The 19,124-nt window shown below is 55.6% G+C and overlaps 1 protein-coding gene across 2 annotated transcripts; it reads left to right on the top strand.

Annotated features, from left to right (window-relative positions):
- Positions 1 to 4,121: 4,121 nt before the first annotated feature.
- EDA2R (ectodysplasin A2 receptor) lies at positions 4,122 to 19,047 on the top strand. 2 transcript variants are annotated; one of them, XM_059859082.1, is made up of 9 exons: positions 4,122 to 4,233; positions 10,756 to 10,864; positions 11,477 to 11,655; positions 12,389 to 12,474; positions 12,639 to 12,803; positions 13,282 to 13,428; positions 13,573 to 14,042; positions 14,277 to 14,325; positions 14,714 to 19,047. In XM_059859082.1, the coding sequence occupies exons 2-9, from the start codon at positions 10,778 to 10,780 to the stop codon at positions 15,007 to 15,009; spliced, it is 1,479 nt and encodes a 492-aa protein (XP_059715065.1). In that variant the 5' UTR covers positions 4,122 to 4,233; positions 10,756 to 10,777; the 3' UTR covers positions 15,010 to 19,047. The 2 variants fall into 2 exon arrangements, with proteins under 2 accessions (XP_059715065.1, XP_059715063.1); XM_059859080.1 differs by lacking the exon at positions 4,122 to 4,233 and adding an exon at positions 5,720 to 5,899.
- The last annotated feature ends 77 nt before the right edge of the window (positions 19,048 to 19,124 follow it).

Here is a 19,124-nt window from a genome sequence, read left to right as displayed (position 1 = left end):
GTGATGTGAGAGAGATAATAATTCATGGCAGATGATGGTGACAGCTGGGGAGTCACAGTGTCAAACTCAACAGAGTGATGGAGAGGAGTTACTGGCTGTACACACAAGGAATTGCTCCTTTTCCCTGAATAAATCATCCTTTGCTTTCACACACACTCACTGCTGTGGCAGGCAGGACAGGGCAAGGCATAAAGGATACTTTCATTTAAGACCTTCTAGGAACAAAATCTTGTTTTATTGGGCTTCTTATTTTGCAGAAGAACCTTATTTTTAAATCCAAGCCTCCCTGCTCTCAGCAGGAGGCAGCTGGAACTGAACCCTCACACAATCTAGGGTAATATTGTGTGTGTGAGCACTGGGGTGATGGTTAGACCTGATGACCTTAAGGGTCTTTTCCAGCTTAAAGAGTTCTGTGATTCAGTGGAAATCATAACTAGCTAGGGTAACAGCTGGGACAGACCTGAAAGGACTGTCTGCTTTTCCTTGACTCAAAAGACAGATTATGATTCCTGGGAATTCTTCTCCTTGGACAGGAGCCTGATCAGAGCTGGCTCCTCTTGCAGTGGGGTTTTATAGAGAGGGCTGAGGAGTGTCCATTGCCAGAGCAGGCACCACACAGTGATTCCCTGCTGGAACTCGCTTGGTGCCCAGGCTCAAACCAAGCTGGGAAATCTTGAGTTGAAGCTGAGGCAGACTCAAGGGACATTCACCAGCTGCTTGAAGGACCCTGCTGGGTCCTGGCAGCCCAGCCCACCTCACCCCTCTGCTGCCAGCAGTGGCAGCATGAGGGATCTCTTCCCAGACCAGAGGGGGTCACCCATCAGGAGAGCAATCCTGTGTTTATTACCTTCTACCTTCTCCCTGGAGCCAGGAATGTTGCAAGTGAGCGAGCAGCTACAAAAGAACCATCGAATTTTTGTGACCTGAAGTCATAAATCTGTGATAGTTTGTTTTCGCTATGGCTTTATTTTCTACATGCCTCAAAAAAGATCGAGAGAGCCAAGGGCAGAGCAGGCTGTGAGGAATGAAGTGATGGCTTTGTCCTCCGTCTCCTCCTGCACCAGCAGGGCCCAGTGTAGCACAAGCAGATGTGGACAGCCTTCCCCTCCAGCCTGAGGAAACATGCCAGGCACCAGAGGCTCTGTGGGCTCATCAGACACACCTCACACTCCTCACTGCTCTGCTGAGCTGGGCCTCACAAGGCTCCCTGTTCTGGGGAGTTTTGGGGCTTGTGCTTGCCCATGGACATACCTCACCCTCTGGAGAAAACAGGGGATTTGGAAAAGGAAAGCAAGAACACTTCTGTCCAAAGTGTTCAGATCAAAGTCAGACAAGGAAGATGCTGGAGGCAGGAGGAAAAAAGTAATCTGGTTTGCTTTTGTCTTCCAAAAGAAAATGAGCCTAGGAAGAAACATTCCAAAGAGTGACATTGCCTGGATTTCTGAGCAACTTTCCTGGGCTATCCAGGAGCTTGGGCCAAGAAATACTTGAAGCTGTGAGTGCACTGGGTCCTTCAGAGCAGACTGACACAATGACAGCTTCCTCCATGGTGTGCACCAAGAGAAATGATGGCCTGGGCCCCTCTTTAAGCAGTTTCTACCTTTGCAGCCCCACATCCCAAGCCTGCAGTGCTGGAGCTGCCTGTCCTGTGGCCGTGATCACCGTGCTGTGAAAATGACCTGGAACAGCTCATGGACATGGCTGCTCATTTATAACACAGCAAAAAAAGTCATTGTCACTGCCAAGGAAAGACAAAAGGCCACCAAACAATAACCCAGCTGTAAATGAAGGCTATAAATATGGAGATAGGTAGGAGGTAACTACAGGCTTCCTCTCACACCAGGTTGGAAAGTGTCCTTCAGGTCAAGATGCTGTGTGTGCCATGAGCAGCCTTTTCTGATCAGAAATTTTTCAGTGGTGGGGGGGGGGGGGAAATCTGCTTTTCTTACTTTCCAGGGGTCAACATTAGGATGCAAGGTCAGAGCTCAACTTTGGGGGGAAAACAGGGATAAGTGATGGCTGTGGCCCCTGGACACCCCGTGTCTCATACAGAAGGAACTCCTGCAAGGATTTGAAAGTAAGTTTGAAAAATCAATTCAAAAATATGATTGCAAAGAATGAAGCTGTGGGAACAAGTGAGAGCAAAAGATTGCACAAAGATCATGGTACATTGAAAAATCACACTGATTGCAGCTGCCTTCATGCTGTGACTGCCCTCCTGAAACAGTTCTCTGCAAGACTCATTGGGCAAAGGCTGAAATGTTATTTATGCAACAAATGTTATTTGTGCAATAATGCCATAAATGTGCCAACACCATAGTTGTTGCCAGGTGTGTGAGAACACTTGATTTGCATTAAATCCTGAGGACATACTTCAGGCAGCAGTTTTCTCCTGCCACTGCTGGGTTTCAGCCCAATTCCTGATCCCAGATGAAGGTCTGGCAGAGGATGTACACACACATTTAGGGCTGGATTCATTTCGGATGGACTGTGTGCTGGCCATATCACAGGAGCTGCATCTGTCCTAAGAGTCAGAGTCAGATGGACTCAGTGGCAGGAAGTGAGACCGGAGAGGGAGAGGGAGAGGAAGAGTGAAACTGGGTGCAACAGCAGAAGGAGAGAAAAGGAAAAGGCATAACTGGATCTGTGACCTTCGTACACGGAGCTTGGGAAGCTGCTGATGTTTCTCGGCAGGCTCCCGGCGATCACCCAGTGCCCTCTGCTGACACCAGACCGGAGCAGCCTCTGCAGAAGCCCGAGCGGTATTAACCGAGTTGCTCAACTGAGATCCCGAGCTCTTAATTCCTCTGGCAGCACAAAACCACAACAATTCCCCTCTGGGAAAACGCTGGAACGGCGCTGGCCCGTCCCTCCCCGCAGCTCCTGCGGGGATGCCCCGTGTCCTGCCCGTGCCTGCCTGCCCACGGAAACACCCGGGATTCACCCTTGCAGGATGCTGTGGAAAAACACTCCGAGGAGACCGACTTCGTGTGTTAAGGGGATGATTCTGTGCCAGTGGAGAGTTTTTCTATGTCCGTGTGTCCACGTGTCCGTGTGCGGGGGTGCTCACGATCTGCTTCGCCTTCCCAGTTGATTCCTGCCTGGTCTCGGTGCCCTCTAGTGTTGTGAATGCTCCAGTATGTAAAAAAAAAAAACCAACTAAAAAACTGATCTCTGCTTCAGAATTCCTAGTTTTGCTAACTCTCAATACACCAGTTCTGGTAATTATGCAGCACAGTTACAACTGAACGGAGACAATGTGACCCTGAGCATATCGGATGATCACAACACCAGACACCTGAGAACACAGTTCTGTAAGCTGAAGATAACATCTCCAGGGCCTCGGCCTGCAAACCACACCCAAATCTGCTGGCTGTGCAGCACTCTACCTGACACAGCCATCCCTGCATCTGGGATCATCAGCTCTCCCAGATGTTCTCCTGGCTGTGGCTGCCAGCTGCTGACTGAGTTCAGAAATAATCCACCTCAGTACATCAGGCCAAACAGACAGGAACTGGGTTTAGGCAGGACTGCCTGGTTTGGTCTCAGACCCAGAGCTGGAGGGCTCAGGCTGATCAGAGCAGTGTGGCTGCACAGGACCTCAGTGAGGACTACCACTAACCAACCACTAACCACCACTAACCAACAACAAACCAATCACAAACCACCACTAACCAATCACAAACCACCACTAACTAACCACAAACCACCACTAACTACTACTAACTAGCCACAAACCACCACAAACTATCACTAACCAACCACAAACCACCACTAACTAACCACAAACCACCACAAACTATCACTAACCAACCATTCACCACTAACTAGCCGCAAAGCACCCTCCCGCCCCGCAAACACGCTCCAGCACCCGCTCCGGGCAGCTCTGCCAGCGCCCACCCGGAGCTGGGCGCTCTGCCGGGGGATCCTTCCCTGATGCAACCGGCTTCGAGCAGAAACCATCCTGCCGGTGACCTCTGCCGACGGGACTGTGCTCGGTGACAGCACCGCTCCGTGACAGCTCCCGCAGGGCAGCCGCGGGTGTTTCTGTGCCCCCGTCCCCCCACGGACCCCCCCGTGCCGCGGCCGTGGGTGATGCAATGAGATTGCATCAGGCGCGGCCCCGCTGAGCCGCCCGCCCGTGCGAGCGCTGAAATCATCCCCGCCGCCCAGAGCGGCTCCTCCGAGCTCCCCTCGCTGCGAGCTGGCGTCAGCGACCGGCTGAGGCACTGGGTGAGAAATCCCACCGGTTAGGGAGGAACAGGGAGAGGGAGAGCAGGCTCCGTGGGGAGCGGCTGCGGGGGCTCAGCCTGGAGAAAAGGAGGCTCGGGGGGACCTTGTGGCTCTGCACAGCTCCTGACAGGAGGGCACAGCCGGGGGGGTCGGGCTGTGTTCCCAGGGAACAGCAACAGGAGGAGAGGAAACGGCCCCAGGTTGCACCAGGGGAGGTTCAGGTTGGATATGAGGGAAAACTTCCCTGAAAAGTGGCCAGGCACAGGTTGTCCAAGGCACTGATGGAATCACCTTCCCTGGAGGCGATCAAAAGGAGTGTGGGGTAGCACCTGGGGGCATTGTTTAGCGGTGAACAGGGTGCATGCTGGGTTAACTTTTGGACTCGACATTCTTAAAGGCCTTTTCCAACCATGATAATTTTGTGAAGTTGACTGCTCAACAGAATTTCATTAAATCCTTTCAGTTATTTCAGCTTGACAGTCTGGCTTCTGCTGAAGCTGCTCCACAGTGACAGTGGGCAGCTGAGGAGAGTTCTCAAAATGCATTGGCTGGAATGAGAGCACTTGAAGTTTGAAAGGAAAGAGAGAGAAATGGGGACCATTCCCCAAAATAACAGGTTTAAACCCAAACACAGTTCAGGTACTCATCCTGGCACAGCAACCAGTACGGCCCAGGGCACAGAAATGAGCAGCACTGACTGCCCATCCTGCCCCTCCCAGAGGCTGGGAAGGCAGCAGGGTCCTGTCGTGGGCCTGGGTCAGGACTGAGGGGCAGCAGTTGGGGGACAGCACACTGAAGGGGGGGGCACCAAGGGCTGTCACTGGGAGATTTAACTGCCCCTGCACAAGGAGGTTCAGTTCCACACACCAGTTTGGTTCACACTCTGGTCGAGTCAGTCATTGCACGGCACTCCTGGGATAACTCTGCGGCTCCCCAGAACTGCCCAGAGACCGCGGGTGAGTAACGGCAAGTGCTGGGAGACGTGAATGCTGATCTGGGAGAAGCCCTCTGCTCTGGGGCCGGCCGTGCCTGGTGTGCGCTGCCCACACAAACCATACACACACTGCACACCCTACACAGCGTACACACACCGTGCGTGGCGCTCGGAACCCGGGGTTTATTCCTTCCTGGTGTTCCCCCACGGCCGGGCTGGGAGGTCCTTCAGCCTCCAGCCCGCACCTGAAGCGCCGGACAACCAGTTTTATAGTTTTGGTTTGTTGTGGGTTTTTTTGCGGGTCTTCGGGAACAAGATCCCGCAAACCCGGGGGTTCTCTAGTCTCACACCCCGGCCGGTGACAGCGGGCCGCCCCGACGTTGTTGTCCCCAGACTCCCCTCGGCGAGGAACTCCGGCTCCGCCGCCCCCCGGCGCGGTGCCGCTGCCGGTGCCGCTCCCCGCCGCCCCCGCCGGCGCCGCTCCCCGGCATCGCCCCGCCCCGGCGGCGCCGCCGCCAATGGAGCTGCGGGGCGGGGCGCGGGGGCACTCCCGGTGCCCGGGACGGGACGGGCTTCGACCCGCTCCGCTCCACGCGGGGCCGCCGAGTCACTGGCGGTGCGGTGCCGGTCCGGTCCGGGTCGGGTCGGCGTCCGCGTCTGCGCCGTTTTTCCTGGTCCTGCCGCCCTGCCGGTTCCGGTCCGTGCCGTGCCGTGCTGCTAGCACCGAGACAGGTAACCCGCGGGGGTCGCGCACCTGCCCGCCCGCTCGCGGCGGTCCCGACCCTCCCCGGTGCCGGTGTCACCGCCGGGCGGAGGCGGTTGAGGGGTTGGGAGAACCGGTGGGACCTGCGGCAGGTTCCGCCCCCGGCAGCGCAGCGGCAGCGATACACGTGGGCTGTAGCCGGTTCCGTGATCACCCCTGAACGCCGGCGGTTCCGGGCCGGGCGGCACCGGCCCGATGGGTGCGGGGAGAGGGAGATGCGGAGACCGGCGCCGGGATCCCGGGGGATGCGGGGCGGGCGATGCGGGGCGGCCGTGCCGCGGCGGAGCCCCTGGCCGGGACGTGCCCGGGCATATCCCGGCGCGCTGCCGCCATCCGCGAGCGGGCGGCGGGGGGCGCCGGCGGGACCGCGGGGTCTGGCCGGGCTGCGGGGGCGGTGGGCGAGCCGAGCCGAGCCGGGCCGGGCCGGGCCGGCGCTCGCCGGGGCGCGCCCACGGCCGGCACCCGCGTGGGCGCCGCGCAGCTCGCTGCCCCCGCAGCCGTCCCGCCGCCGGCCTCGTCTCGGCTGCTTTTCCAGAAAGGAGCAGCTGCCAGATGCGGGCGTCGGGAGGTTTAGGTTGTATATTAGGAACAAGTTTCTCCCCAAAAAATTTCATGCCCCGCCACAGATAGTGGTTAAGTCACCGCGCGTGGACGCGGGGATGTGGCACTTGGGGACGTGAGTTAGTGGTGGCCCGGGCAGTGCTGGGGGAGCAGCTGGACTCCATGGTCTCGGAGAGCTTGACGGCTACAGTGGTTCTCTGATTATTACCGGAAGATAGTGAAAGTTACTAAGAATTAGATGTGGGGCAAAAAACCAGATGAAAATCCAAAGTTTTATGCAAATTGGTAGGAGCTTTGGAGGTGTTACTTGAGATACTTGGTAAGGCAGAGTGTAGGTTTCCAAGGTGGGCAGCCCTAACTTGGCAAAAATCACTGGAAAGTGGGCATTGTGCCCTGGGGACTCCTGCTGTGCGCTAAAGAGGGGTGAGAGCAGCCCGGAGCACTTCCTCTCCCACCCCAGCCACGGTGCTTTCACTTAAAGCAAACACGAGTCCCCAGCCACTCCTGATAAAACAGTTAGTGGGCAGTTGTGTGTGTAGAATCTCCAGTCTGAGAAACCTGCTGATTTCCCAGCCACGTGGAAATTCCACCTTTTTTGCTTCTGTGAGAAGCCCCTTGCCCAGAGGAGTCCCACTGCTGCAAAGGTTCTCCCAGCATTGTTTGTAGCACCAGGAGATGAGGAGACACTGCCTGGACCAGAGTGAGGGAATGGCTGAGCAGGAGACTGGAGCTGACTGTGGCCAACCATGAGGCATGCACTCATATTTTCCAGATAGCATTTTTTTCCCTCTGCTTTTCACTTGCAGCTCTTATTTAGGATTTCATCTCTTTGTTCTTAGGTTCCAATGTATACAAGTGTCTCCTCTTGAGGCATGGTGCTGCCTGACTGTGCCAGTCAGTCCTGCAGCAGAGTAGAATTCTCCTGTAATGTGTGTTCTGGCTCACGTGGTGATATGGAAGAGCCACTGCTGGGTGGGTGTCTGAGCCCCTGAGGGTGGGTCTGGGCACCTCCTGTCCCAGGCAAGCAGAGCCCCACAGCTGGAGGGGACAGGGTCCATGGCTGAGATGGGAAACAGCCCCCACCCCATCTGCTCCTGACCTGCCTGCATCCCTGCCAGCCTCCCCTGCCCCAGTCCCTGCTGGGCAGATGGGGAGAATCAGCAGCACTGAAGGTTTCACTGATTGCTTTCATTTTGTACCTTTTCACTTATTATTTTCCTCACCCTTGTTTTCCTCCCAGAATCCTTTAGCTGCACACAAAAGAAGTAGATTGGATTCCAATTTTTTTGAAAATTACACTTTTACAGAGAAAAGACAATGGCTGAGCTGTAGTGCTGTCACAGGGTGGATGAACTGCAGCTCATGCTGTGGCTCTGCTGGAACCATTTCAACTCACACAGTGAAACTCATTCAGCAGCTCATGGCTTTGGTATCTTAAGGGCTGATGCAGTGGGGAGCCCATTCTGCTCTCCTGCTCAGGCAGGATGTCTCTTTAAGGCAATAAAAGAGTTCTTTACCAAGTTAGAGTTGTTTTCAAGTTAGATCTCATATATCTGGGACTGATGTCAGGTTCTTCTTCCCCTCCACCTCCAAGTACCTTGATATTGTGCCCCATGTATACTCATTGTTACTGTGTCACCTTTGTATTCAATCCCCTGTGGCAGATAAAATGTGCAGCCCTGGAAGTGTCAGGGGGACTCCATGTGGTTCCCAAAGAGGTGGGAGTTGTTGGCTTTGGCTTTTCCTTTAGCCTCAGTAAGACCAGTTGTTTCAGTCAAACATTAGGTGATCCGAGGTTGCTGCCATACCAGAGCAGCACCAGTTGGTTTAGATGTATCCTCCATGTACAAATCAAATGTCTTGGGTCTGGTGGTGGGTAAATAAGAATTACAAAGATCCCCCAGCTTTGAAATTCATGCCTGATACTCAACTAAGTGTTGGTTCCCTGTATTGTTCCACTTGAGCAGCAGCAGACCTGCCCTGTGCCCAGTATCCTGCTGGCACGTTGGGTATGGCTGGCTGCTCCATCTTGAGTGATTCCATCATCCTGGCAGAGGTCCTTGTGCTTGGAGCAGCCCTGACACAGGATTCCTTTGGCCTGTGTAACTTTCTGTATTTGGCAAACTGCTTTAAACTGGGTTCTTGTGCGATGGGGGCTTTGAGGGCATTGTCTCAGCTGCAGGCCCTTTGAAAGGCTGGGAAATTCTGTAAATATATGACAAAAAGCAAAATTGTGTTCACAGGACAGTTTAACCAAAAACCCTGCTGGTTTGGGGTTTTTTGTTTTGTTGAGACTTTTTTACACCAGTGCTTTTTTCCTTGCATCACAGCACTTAGGAGAGCAGGTAAAAATCAGCCCCTTGCTTTCCATACTCTGGTGTCTGGGTTCCTTTCCTGTTGCCTGCAATTCTGTTTCATTCATCTTGTCCTATTATTAGGAGCAAAAGCCTGAACCAAACTCCAGGCCCCTGGCATGCTGGCCTCCTGGATCAGTTGGGTGACACCTGCCCAGTGTGCCAGCCCCCCAGAGGAGTTGTTTGTCCTGCATCTGGGACCTGGCTCCTCACTTTTTATTTTCCCTCCTGCACTCAACCTGTAGCTGAACCCTGACACCCAACCCTGTGCATCTCCTGGGGCAGAGACACTGGGATCACCACCTTCTGAGATGGTGACAAATCTTCTTTTATTCAGTGGTGTCAGGAGCCTTTATGCTCATTACAAGCTGTGCCCATGCCCCTCCCGAGGTGCTTGCAAGACAGATTTAGTCCCTTCAGCTCCTGCTGGCCTGTCCCCATGGACTTGGCTGCTGATCCTGTATCAGCCCATGTGCTGTGAGCAGGAGCTACGTGAGGGAGGGTGACTCATGCTCTGTGCTCGTCTGGGCAGACCTCATCTCCCATGAATCTCGGCCCTCCAGAGCCGGGGGAGCCCAGCCAAGTGTCCTCTTCCAAAAGGCACCGGCAAGGGAGTGGTGGGATTAGGCAGAAAAAGCCTGCAGAGGAATGCTGCTGTGGGAGGGGAAGGAGATGTGGCAGGAGGTGCTGGGGGCCCTGTAGATTATCCCCCACCCCCTGCTGCAAGAGCCTTGCAGGGGCCAGACATCTGGCCAAGCTTCCCTCCCAGAGGACAGCTCTGGTTCTCTAGGCAGTTCAGGCTGGTGTCCTCCAAAAGGTGTTCACTATTCCTGATGGGTGTTGAGAACTTGGTCCCAAGGCAGGTTGAACTGTTTCTCTCCTGATTTTCTGCAGGTAATAGGAAAAACAAAGTGGAGATTGGTCTAGTGAAAGTGGGTTTTATTCCCTGTCTGTTTTCAGGGGAAGAACCCGTCTAGAATCTGCAGAAATAATCAGGCAGCCCCAAAACTCTAAATAAATTGCTCAGTTTTGCAGCTTCAGTCTGAACTGCTTGGCCTGATTGAGATGCTGATCCTGTGCTGCCCCTTGAGCCACCCTTACTGGCAGTGTGGCCCTGTGGCTCCTGGGCTGGTTCTGTTGTACCTTCAGCTGAGCCGTTAATGCACCTCAGGAAGGCTCTGGAGGGTGTTTCAGAGGGAGGTGGGAGCTTGTTCTGCTGCTGCTCTGAGTTTGCTGTGAGTGACACCATGCAGAGATGAAACCTGCGTGGAGCAAGAGCCTGAGCGACTGCACAGCTCCAGGGTGGAGCAGCAGGGCCACAGGGGTGTGTGTGTCCTCCTTTCTGCTGGGGACACAGCAGGGCCACAGCTCTGTGTGTGTGTGTCCCTTTCTGTTGGGGGTGCAGGGTGTGTGTGGGGCAGTGTGTTCTGTTCAGCCAGGAACACATCAGCCACCAGCATTTGGTGCTGTCACACCAATGCAGCTTCACTGGCCAGAGCTGGGCTGCTGGATCCTGAAGCTGGGGCTTTGCTGAGCCTTTGCTGGGGCCAAGCTCTCTACTGATTGTCTCTGGTACCCAGAGCCACAGCTGGGGCTGGCAGAATCCACCTGAGCAGTTAGTGGTCAGTACTTCCATACTGTGAAATTTCATTTGCTGCATTGTGAGGCTGTGAGATGGCAAGAGAATGGGGCAGCTCATCACCAGCCTTGCTGGGAAGCCTGGGACTGATGGAGCCATGTGGAAGGAGCCAGGAGTTACCTCCTGCCCGAGTCCCACCCACAGTGTTCAGCAGTGTTGGCTGCTCTCCTGGCCAGGTGGAGATGTCTGCCCAGAGATGGGCACACTGCTTATCCCAAATGTGTTAGGGCTGGCTTTGATCCCTCTGCCTTCTCTTCCTCTCGTCCCCAAGCTCCCCTCTCCTCTTCAGCACAATGGCCTGCCAAGAGAGTGAGTACCTGGATGACCAGAAGAAATGTGTCCCCTGCAGAAAGTGCATGCCTGGGCAGGAGCTTTCCAAGGTAAATTGACTTCTCTGTAAGAAACAGATATCATCATGGGTGGCACAGCTGGGTTAATCCTCTGCCAGCCTCCCTTCAGAAGGATGATCTTAGGTCCCAGTATGTTGGGAAGAGCTGAGACTTGGTAGGATGGGATGGTGGATTGTTTCACTTACCTTGGAAGAAGGGTGAGACAATGGAAGCAGGAAGTGATGAGGGGTTTAAGGCAGCACAAGGAGCAACCTGATTTCCTTTTTTGCTGGTGGAAGTCTTAATTTCCTCTGGTCTGTTGTCCTGAGCAAGGTCACACTGCATGGCTGGGCTGCACATGGGTGGGTGCCAGCAGGACACTGTTGCAGGGGGTCCCAGGGGGTCTCAGTGGTGGGAGGCAGCAGGGTTCACCTGGTGGTGCTGCTGGTGCTTTCCAACAGCCAGAGCACACCAGTGGGCCCCAGCTGGGCAGCAGACGGGGTCCCCGAGTGTCTCCTGGGAGCTGCACAGGTGGCAGCTGTCTCAGCTGGGTTCTGAGGACCCCACGTGAACAGTGGCCCTTTGCCCCCAAAGGAGGGACACTGTTTCCCTCAGCAGCATTTGCAGCCCCTCACCACATGTCCCCACCCTGGTGCCTTGCAGGACTGCGGCGATGGCAGCGGTGGGGACGCGCAGTGCGTGGCCTGCCCTCCCAGGAAGTTCAAGGACCGCTGGGGACACCACGGCTGCAAGCCCTGCCTGTCCTGTGCCCTCATCAACCGCCTGCAGAAGTCCAACTGCACAGCCACGGCCGACGCTGTCTGCGGGGAGTGCCTGCCAGGGTGAGCAGGGCCGGCCCAGCACAGCCACACCTGGGGCAGCCAGGGAGGGGCTGGGCACAGGGGGCCACCCATGGTCCCACATGGCACCTGAGAGGAGCCTGGTGACCCAGTGATGTCTCTGTGAGGACACTGCTAATGGCATGGAAGTCAGACCCATCTGGTGGGTCCTGTTGTAGCTCCAGAGAAGGAAACCTCAAGGCTCACGTAAATGAGCTGTGACAGAAAACTTCCAGACTCTCATTGTTCTGTAGACACCAGGGTGGCTGAGCGCTGGAAGATGAAGTGTTGTAGACCACTGTGGTTAGTAGTGCCCAAAGAGGGGGTTTAAGGGGTTACTGAAATGGAATGGCTGCATACAGACAGCCTGTGCTGCAGACACTGCCAGCCAGCAGTGGGCTCCAGTGTAGGAGTCTCTCCTCAGACAGAGCCATAGCTGGGGTGTTCCCAGCCCTGTAGGGAACTATTAACCATTAAATTCCACTTCAGCAGACATGATGGAGGTGGGGAGGGGGGGCTGTTGGAAAGCTGTTGCTTCTTGACAAAAGGCTAGACATGAGGTGTGGTGTGGCTCCAGCCAGCAATGAGAGCCCTGTTGTTCCTGTTGCCAGCCAGGCAGGAGTGCAGGATCGCTGCCCCCCTCTGCTGTGGGGTGGGTGGCACAGCTGGCTGCACAGCAGGGTGGTGGCAGCCCGGAGGGGCCAGGCTGAGCTGAGCCTGTGTGCTCTGTTGGCAGGTTCTACCGGAAGGCGCGGATCAGCGGGCAGCTGGAGTGGGAGTGCATTCCCTGCACCAAGCAGACGCCGTCCTCCGAGCCACAGTGTAGGTGTCCCACACTGCTGGGGTCAGGGCAGGTGACGTGGGCACAGGGGAGCCACAGCCCTGCTGGAGGAGGCACGGCCATGGCATGTGATGAGGGATGGGCAGGAAAGGGGTGGTCCAAGCCTCGGAGTTTGACTCCAGTGCTTTGTGGATGATGTTTGCAGGTCGGTCCAGAACAAACCTGGTGAAAGTCGCTGTCCCTACTGTACCACCACAGGACACAGCCCTTCTTGCACTGACCAGCAGTGCCCTGGTCATCATCGTCCTGGTGCTTCTGGCACTTTCCATCATCTACTGCAAGCGATTCTGGAAAAGTCAGTGCCAGAGAGGTGAGTTGGTGCTCTCCTCCCTGCTGTGCCATTCACCTGTGCCCGTGGCCCCTGCTTGCTGTGTAGAGCATTGCTGAATTCACAGCACAGTGACCCAACTGTTCCTCAGTTCATACAGAATAGACACCTCATCCTGCTTCTCACGCCTGCAGGGCCTCTCTCTGTGTGTGCTTTACCTGCTCAGTGACACAGAGGAGCCTCCCTCCTTCTTAGGGCCATCAGGAGGAGGAGGAGGCCATTTCACTGTCAGAACTGGCAATCCTCCCTTCTGAGGTTTTTCTGCTTGGGTGGCTCTTTGCTGCAGAATGAAGCAGGCTGTAGGTGTGGTGGCCAGGGTTGGGGCAGGATGGCATCCAGCAGCGTGCCGGGGAGCTGCTGGGCTCCCAGCTCCTTGCTGGCAGACATACCACAGGGCTGAGGACATGCTAGGGAAGCGAGCCAAACCTTTGCTCAGGCTGTTTCTCCTCTATCCTCCAAGTCTTCCTGAGGACTCAGAACTTCTCGGGCCAGCGAGCAACGTTCCCAACTGCAGCAGCACCTGGCAGGTTCCTGTGTGAGGAGCAGATGTCTGGACCCTGCTGCCTGGGTGTGAAGAATTTGAGCCCTTGCTACAGGCAGGCAGAAGGTACCCTGCTCTTGCTGCTTTCCCTGGGGAAGGGAGGGTGGTGCTGGGCTCCAGCTCACATGGTCCCAGGATGAGATGCCCTGAGGCAGGAAGGATGGAGCTGGATGCTGAGCTTCACTGATGAGTGCTGGTTTCTGGTTCCAGGCCCCGTGGAAGCAGTGCAGTTCATTTCCGATGGGGAAGCCGTGGGTCTCCAGCTCCCCTCTCTCCAGCCAGACATGGACTTACCACCAGCCATTGCAGCCAGCACTGCCTCCAAGGCCCAGCTGGGCAGGAGCCTCCTGGAAAGCCAGCCCCTGATCCGGGCCTCGGGCCATGGCGACTGCCTGGATGGGGTCCTGCCGCCCCCCACCCCCAGGCAGGGCACGGTGGAGGCCCTGGCCCCCCTCTCCTCCTGTGCCTCCGAGATGCAGCACAAGTGGCCCCATGCACCCGTGGAGTGCACTGAGCTGGACCTCCAGAAGTTCTCCAGCCAGGCAGAGTTCGTGGGTGGTGAGCGGCTGGAGGACGCAGCCGGGCGGGCTGTGAAGAGGATCCCAGCAGAGAGCAGTGGTGGGGTGCAGGAGAGGGCTCATCACTTCCCCACAGCTGAAATCCCACCTGGGCAGCAGCCGGTGAGTTCCTCCTGCCTTATCACTCCTCAGAACTGCTGCCAGTTGCCCAAGGCTCAGGCACAGAGGCTGGGCTCTACATAGGGGTAGGAATATGGACTGAGTTGTGTTAATATGGGGTGGTAAGGCTGCAGAAGGAGCACCATTCCCTGAGCCCCTGTGCAAGCCCTGGGAGCAGAGCCAGGCTTTGCTGTTCTCAGCAGACTGCCACCAACCTTGGGGTCCTTGTCTTGCCAGGTGGATGATGCCCAGAGCCTGGTGACTCAGATCAGCAGCACGGCCAATGGTAAGTGGCCTTCCAGTCTCACTTTTTTGCTCCAAGTATGGGCATATCAGAGCCAGGTTCTTGGAAGGGAGCTCCTCCGGAAGCCCACCAGGGACTCACCTGACTTGCAGCCTTTGGAGCTGGTCCACAGGGTATATGTTCTGTGATGCTGCCTCGAGTGGCCTGTGGGCAGGTGGTCCAGCTGTCACCAGTTACCTGCTTCCCCAGGACTGAGCCAGCTCCATGTTGCTGAGCTCTCAAAGTGATGTTGGAGGAGATCCCTGCCCTGGCAGGGTGGCCTTTCACCTGCTCAGCAGGGGCTGAGGCTGGAGGTTGGCTGTTCTCTTTGCCCTTTTCCTGTTTGGCTAGGCTGTGTCCTAACCCAGCTTCGCTGTGTTGCTGTCCCCAGGTCTCCCAATAGCAGAGCTGCCCCATTCCTTGGTGCAGTCTCTCGCCTTCTTGTTGGACCCTTCCTTGAACGGCGTGAAGAACTTCAGCCACGTGGCTCTGGAGCTGGGGCTGATGCCGCAGCTGCTGGGGCGGATTTCGGGCTTTGAGCAGCTGGTGGCACACTTCACCTGCGCGGGCGCCGCCGTCACCGTCCCGCTGCTGGCGCAGGCGCTGCAGCGGCTCCAGCGCTTCGACGCCCTGCTGCTGCTCTGCGACCACTTCACGCTCAGCCCCGCGCCCGACCGCCAGCGCTAGGGCACACCGAGGGACACTCCATGCACTGCTGCTCCTGTGAGGGAGGATCCAGTGGCCTGCAGTCACAGAACCTCCCTGCTGTGCATGGCCGGAGAACACAGAGATGGTCTTTGCGCCGTGGAATGGACATAAAGGGGCGTCTCTGCACAGGGGTTCAGGAAGCACAGCTGTGCCTTTTCCCTGCTCCGTGGGGGAGGGCTTGCTCAGGCCCTTCCAGAGGCTTTTTCTCTAGCTGTGACACCCTTCCCTGTTGGTTGCTGTGCTACCTGTGCTGTGGTGCTCTGGCTCTGCAGTGAGCCCTGTCCTGCCCCACTGTTGCCATGGGGTTTCTCAGCCACGGGGCTTGGTGTCCATGGGCAGTACCCTCCTATGAGCCCAGCCATCTCCTCCCTTCCATTCCAGCTTTCCCATCCTTCCTCTGGCCCATGCTCTGCTTTCCTGGCTGCCAGTTGCCACTTTCTCAGTTTACTTTTCAGTTGCTTCTCTCCCTTTGTGCTGCGATTTCCTTGGCAGAGGACCTGACCATGGCTGATGTGCCAGGCTCCAGCCTTTGTCCCTCTGTGCCACCCTGGCACCTTCCTCTCCTGTCCATTTGTGGTGCAGTGTAGCATCCTGGCATGAATTTCAGACTCATTCCCGGGATGAGCTGATGTAAGCCCTCGTTGGGCTGTGGCTGTTGGCCATGGGCAGGTGCTGGCTCACCCCAGCCCCGTGGCTGTTCACTGCCCATTGCCTCCAAGGCTTTGCAAACTGCCTCTGGTGGTACAGAGTGTCAGGGGCAGGGACACTGCGCCGGGGTGGCAGCTGAGGGCTGAGGTTGTGGCTGTGGTCACAGGCAGCAGTGACATTCCCATGCCAGCCACAGCAGGAGCTCCTTCAGAAGCTCCTCCTCTTTTAAAATAACATTTTTCTTTTTTTTTTTCCTGCCTAAAAATGGCCTGATTTCTCATTCCTGGGAGTTGCTACTGGGAAGGGGGAGCACCCTTCTGCTTGGTATTTCATCCTGGGGGATTTGTCATAACTTGCCATGGTCTTGCTGTCACCAGTCGCCCTGATTTCAGTGTTGTGCCTGAGCCTGGGGGCTCCAGGCAGCTGGGCTGTTCTGGTGTGCCCTGGCCAGCGGGGCTGTGCTGGTGGCCCTCGGGAGCGGGGGCTGCAGGACACGTTCCTGAGCGGGGCAGAGCAGTGTGGGGGCGGCCGGGCATGCCGGGGGTCACGGGCAGGGCAGCTGCCGACGGGGCTGTGGCTGTGGCTCAGCTCCCAGCAGAGCCTGCTGCTGTTAACACCAGGGCTGAGGGCTCAATCCCTCTGTGAACCATTCACTTAAGAGTTAAACTCCGTGATCTTTATGGTCCCTTCCAACTCAGAGTGTTCTGTGATGTGGTGTCACCCTGGCTGTCCCATCTCTGGGGCTGAGCTGGTGGCGCTTGCTTTGTCCCTCGCTGCCCTGGCTGGGTCTGCCGAGTGCTCTCTGCTGTCCTGCCTGTCACCGGGGTCTCAGCACGAGCCGGTGGTGTGGTGGTCACCAGCAAGTGGCACTGTTACCCCACTGCCTGCTGCCCCCTCCCAGACCCCTCGGCTGAGCCCACAGAATTCTCCTTTTTATCTGACCACGGTACCTCAAAGAAGCAGATGCCCCTCTAGGAAGACAGACTTCCCCCACACCCCAGGCAGCAATAGCTGCTGGTGTTTTCTTCCCCTGTTTAAAGATGTTGGGGCTTGAACACACCCAGGATGTGCTCAGATAAACAAAGGCATGGGCAGTTGGAGCTGGACCTGGCACTTTCCCTCACTGCTTGTTTCTTCCACAGTCAAGGTCTTTTTACTGCTCTTTGCTCCCCAAAGACCTACAGCGTTGAACTTTGAGCCATGTGGGGCCAGGATTAGTCAGACTCTTGCTGCACTCTTGGACTGTTGGGGAGTGTTGCTATAGCACACACAGCCTGGGGCCAGGGATTTCCTGTTTGAGGCTTTTCTGTGGCAGGGAGAGTGCTGGGTTTAATCACCTCGCAAAATCCAATAAATATTTAATCCCTCTGTGGACATAGTCACTTCCAGTGGGAAGGAAAATAACTTCACCCACTGCCTCTGAGTAAGAGCCTCCCTGCAGCTCAGCTTGCTGGCCCTGGCTTTGAAGTTGGAACTGGACGGGGCAGCTTGTCCTGTGCGTTCTGTGTCACCAGTGCCACCAGTGTGTGGTCACTTGGAGTGCACAGAGCAGTGGCAGCCAGGCAGGATGGCAGAGCCAGCCTGCTCCTGGCACGGAGCAGGAGATGGGCAGGAAGGGCTGTTATATTAGAGCTGGGGATGACAGGGACATGTCACAGGTGTGTGCTGCAGATCTCTTCACATGCTGGGCAGCTCCATTGATGTGCCAGGGTGGGGCTCTGGGCCAAACAAATGAAGTGAGAATTTAGTTCGTTTGTTTATGGGTTTTTCTCACTTTTATAAAGAAATCAACCTCATTTTCTTTATAGCTTTTAAGGTAAACTTATTTTTCAATTGTTTGCTGTCTGAGCAATATTACTTATCCTCAAAACTCACCCCCTGCCTTGAGGGTGCAGCACAGAGGGTGTGTGCTGTGCTGGGTGTGGGAATGGGCCATGCCACACAGGGTGTGTGCCATGCCACAGCTCCTGCCCCACTGGGGCTGCCCCTCAGGCCCTGGCTGTGCCACAGGGTGTGCTGCCTCAGCACAGGCTGGCAGGGACTGGTTTTATGTGTGTTGAACTGTTCTGGGTTCCCCCTCAGAGCCTCACCTGTGGTGTCAGTGCAAGTCACACTGGCTGGTGCTCCAGCAGGGCTGGACACTGCACAGGAGCCTTGCAGGATGTGGCTTTTCAGCAGTGAGGCTCCCCCAGCTCCCAGCCAAAGGCTGCTCCCCACTCTCACTGTGCTCGTGGCAGGCACCTTCCTTCAGCTCTGGTGACAAAACCAGCTGTGTTTACAAGGGCCAAAAGTTCAACAGGTAGCCTTTAGCCCACCCTAAGACCCCTTGGCCAGGCTGCCTCGAGCCCAGGCAGAGCCCTCAGGGAACCACAAGAGCCTTGAAAACAGGGACAATGCTGTGACTCAGTCATCAGAACAGCAGTGATCCCTGAGCAGGGAACTGCTTCACTGGGGAACCAATGGACTTGATACTTGACTTTTGCTTTTTAATAGTATTTTCAACATAGTACATAGAATGTAAGGTAGGGAAATTCCTGTAGTGCTGGATCTCATGTCACAGCCTCAGGATGCCATTTGTGCCAAGCTGGCATGGCTCACAGAGAGGTGAAAGAAATCAAATAACTCTGAAATCTGTGCAAACTTGAGCTAGGACTGAAGAGTGGAAACACTCCAGTGCAGTGGGGTTATTTTTTTACAAGTGATTGGTTTCCACACCAGTCTTGCCTGGAAGTCTGATTTGCAGAGGAATTTGTATGATAAGTTTAAATCCAGCCCTGTTCTGGGAAGCTCTTAAGCATAGACTTAAAATAGGCACATACTTCACTGTTGTTAAAGTGTTTATTCTGGTGAACAATTGGTGAACATCCCTCGGGTGCTGTTCCTGAACAGGGGGCTCACGAGAGCTGTCCCTCCAATGTTCTTTTACAGAAATAGGCAATACTGAAGAACACTTGATGTTACTGATCTGGGCACGCTTCTTGGAAGAGTCTGCAAGTGCTGGGGGGAGATACCCCCTCTGTGTTGGATTATTTAATACTTCAGACTCCGGTGCTTTTCAGAAAAACAAATCACTACATTTCTGTAGCCATGGTTTACCCAAGGGAATACATGTTGTTTTTTATGGTAGATGTTATTTTTCTTTAAGGTTACGAATAGGTTATTTATATTTTTGTAAATTTTGTGCCATTACCGTTGTAATTCTGCTGTAGCATTATTTCTGTTGGGTTTGGGGTGTTGTCTGTGTTCAAATCAAGCAGAAGCTGAAGCTCCTGCCCCCTGTTAATGGAAGGGGGTTGGTCCCTCACATTCCTCCAGACCTGGTGCTCTTGAGTGATGTGTGTTTGTAGTTCAATAAATTTTGGAGCCAGACACGGTGACGCTTGGTGAGTTTTGATTCCTCTCGGCATTGCTGTGGGCCCCCTGCCCACCTGCTGGGGGGTGATGCT

The sequence above is a fragment of the Haemorhous mexicanus genome, chromosome 14 (genome assembly GCF_027477595.1).
Source record: "Haemorhous mexicanus isolate bHaeMex1 chromosome 14, bHaeMex1.pri, whole genome shotgun sequence".
NCBI lineage: Eukaryota > Metazoa > Chordata > Aves > Passeriformes > Fringillidae > Haemorhous > Haemorhous mexicanus.
Note: the sequence above shows the minus strand (reverse complement) of the source record. Positions and strands in the feature narration are given on the sequence as shown.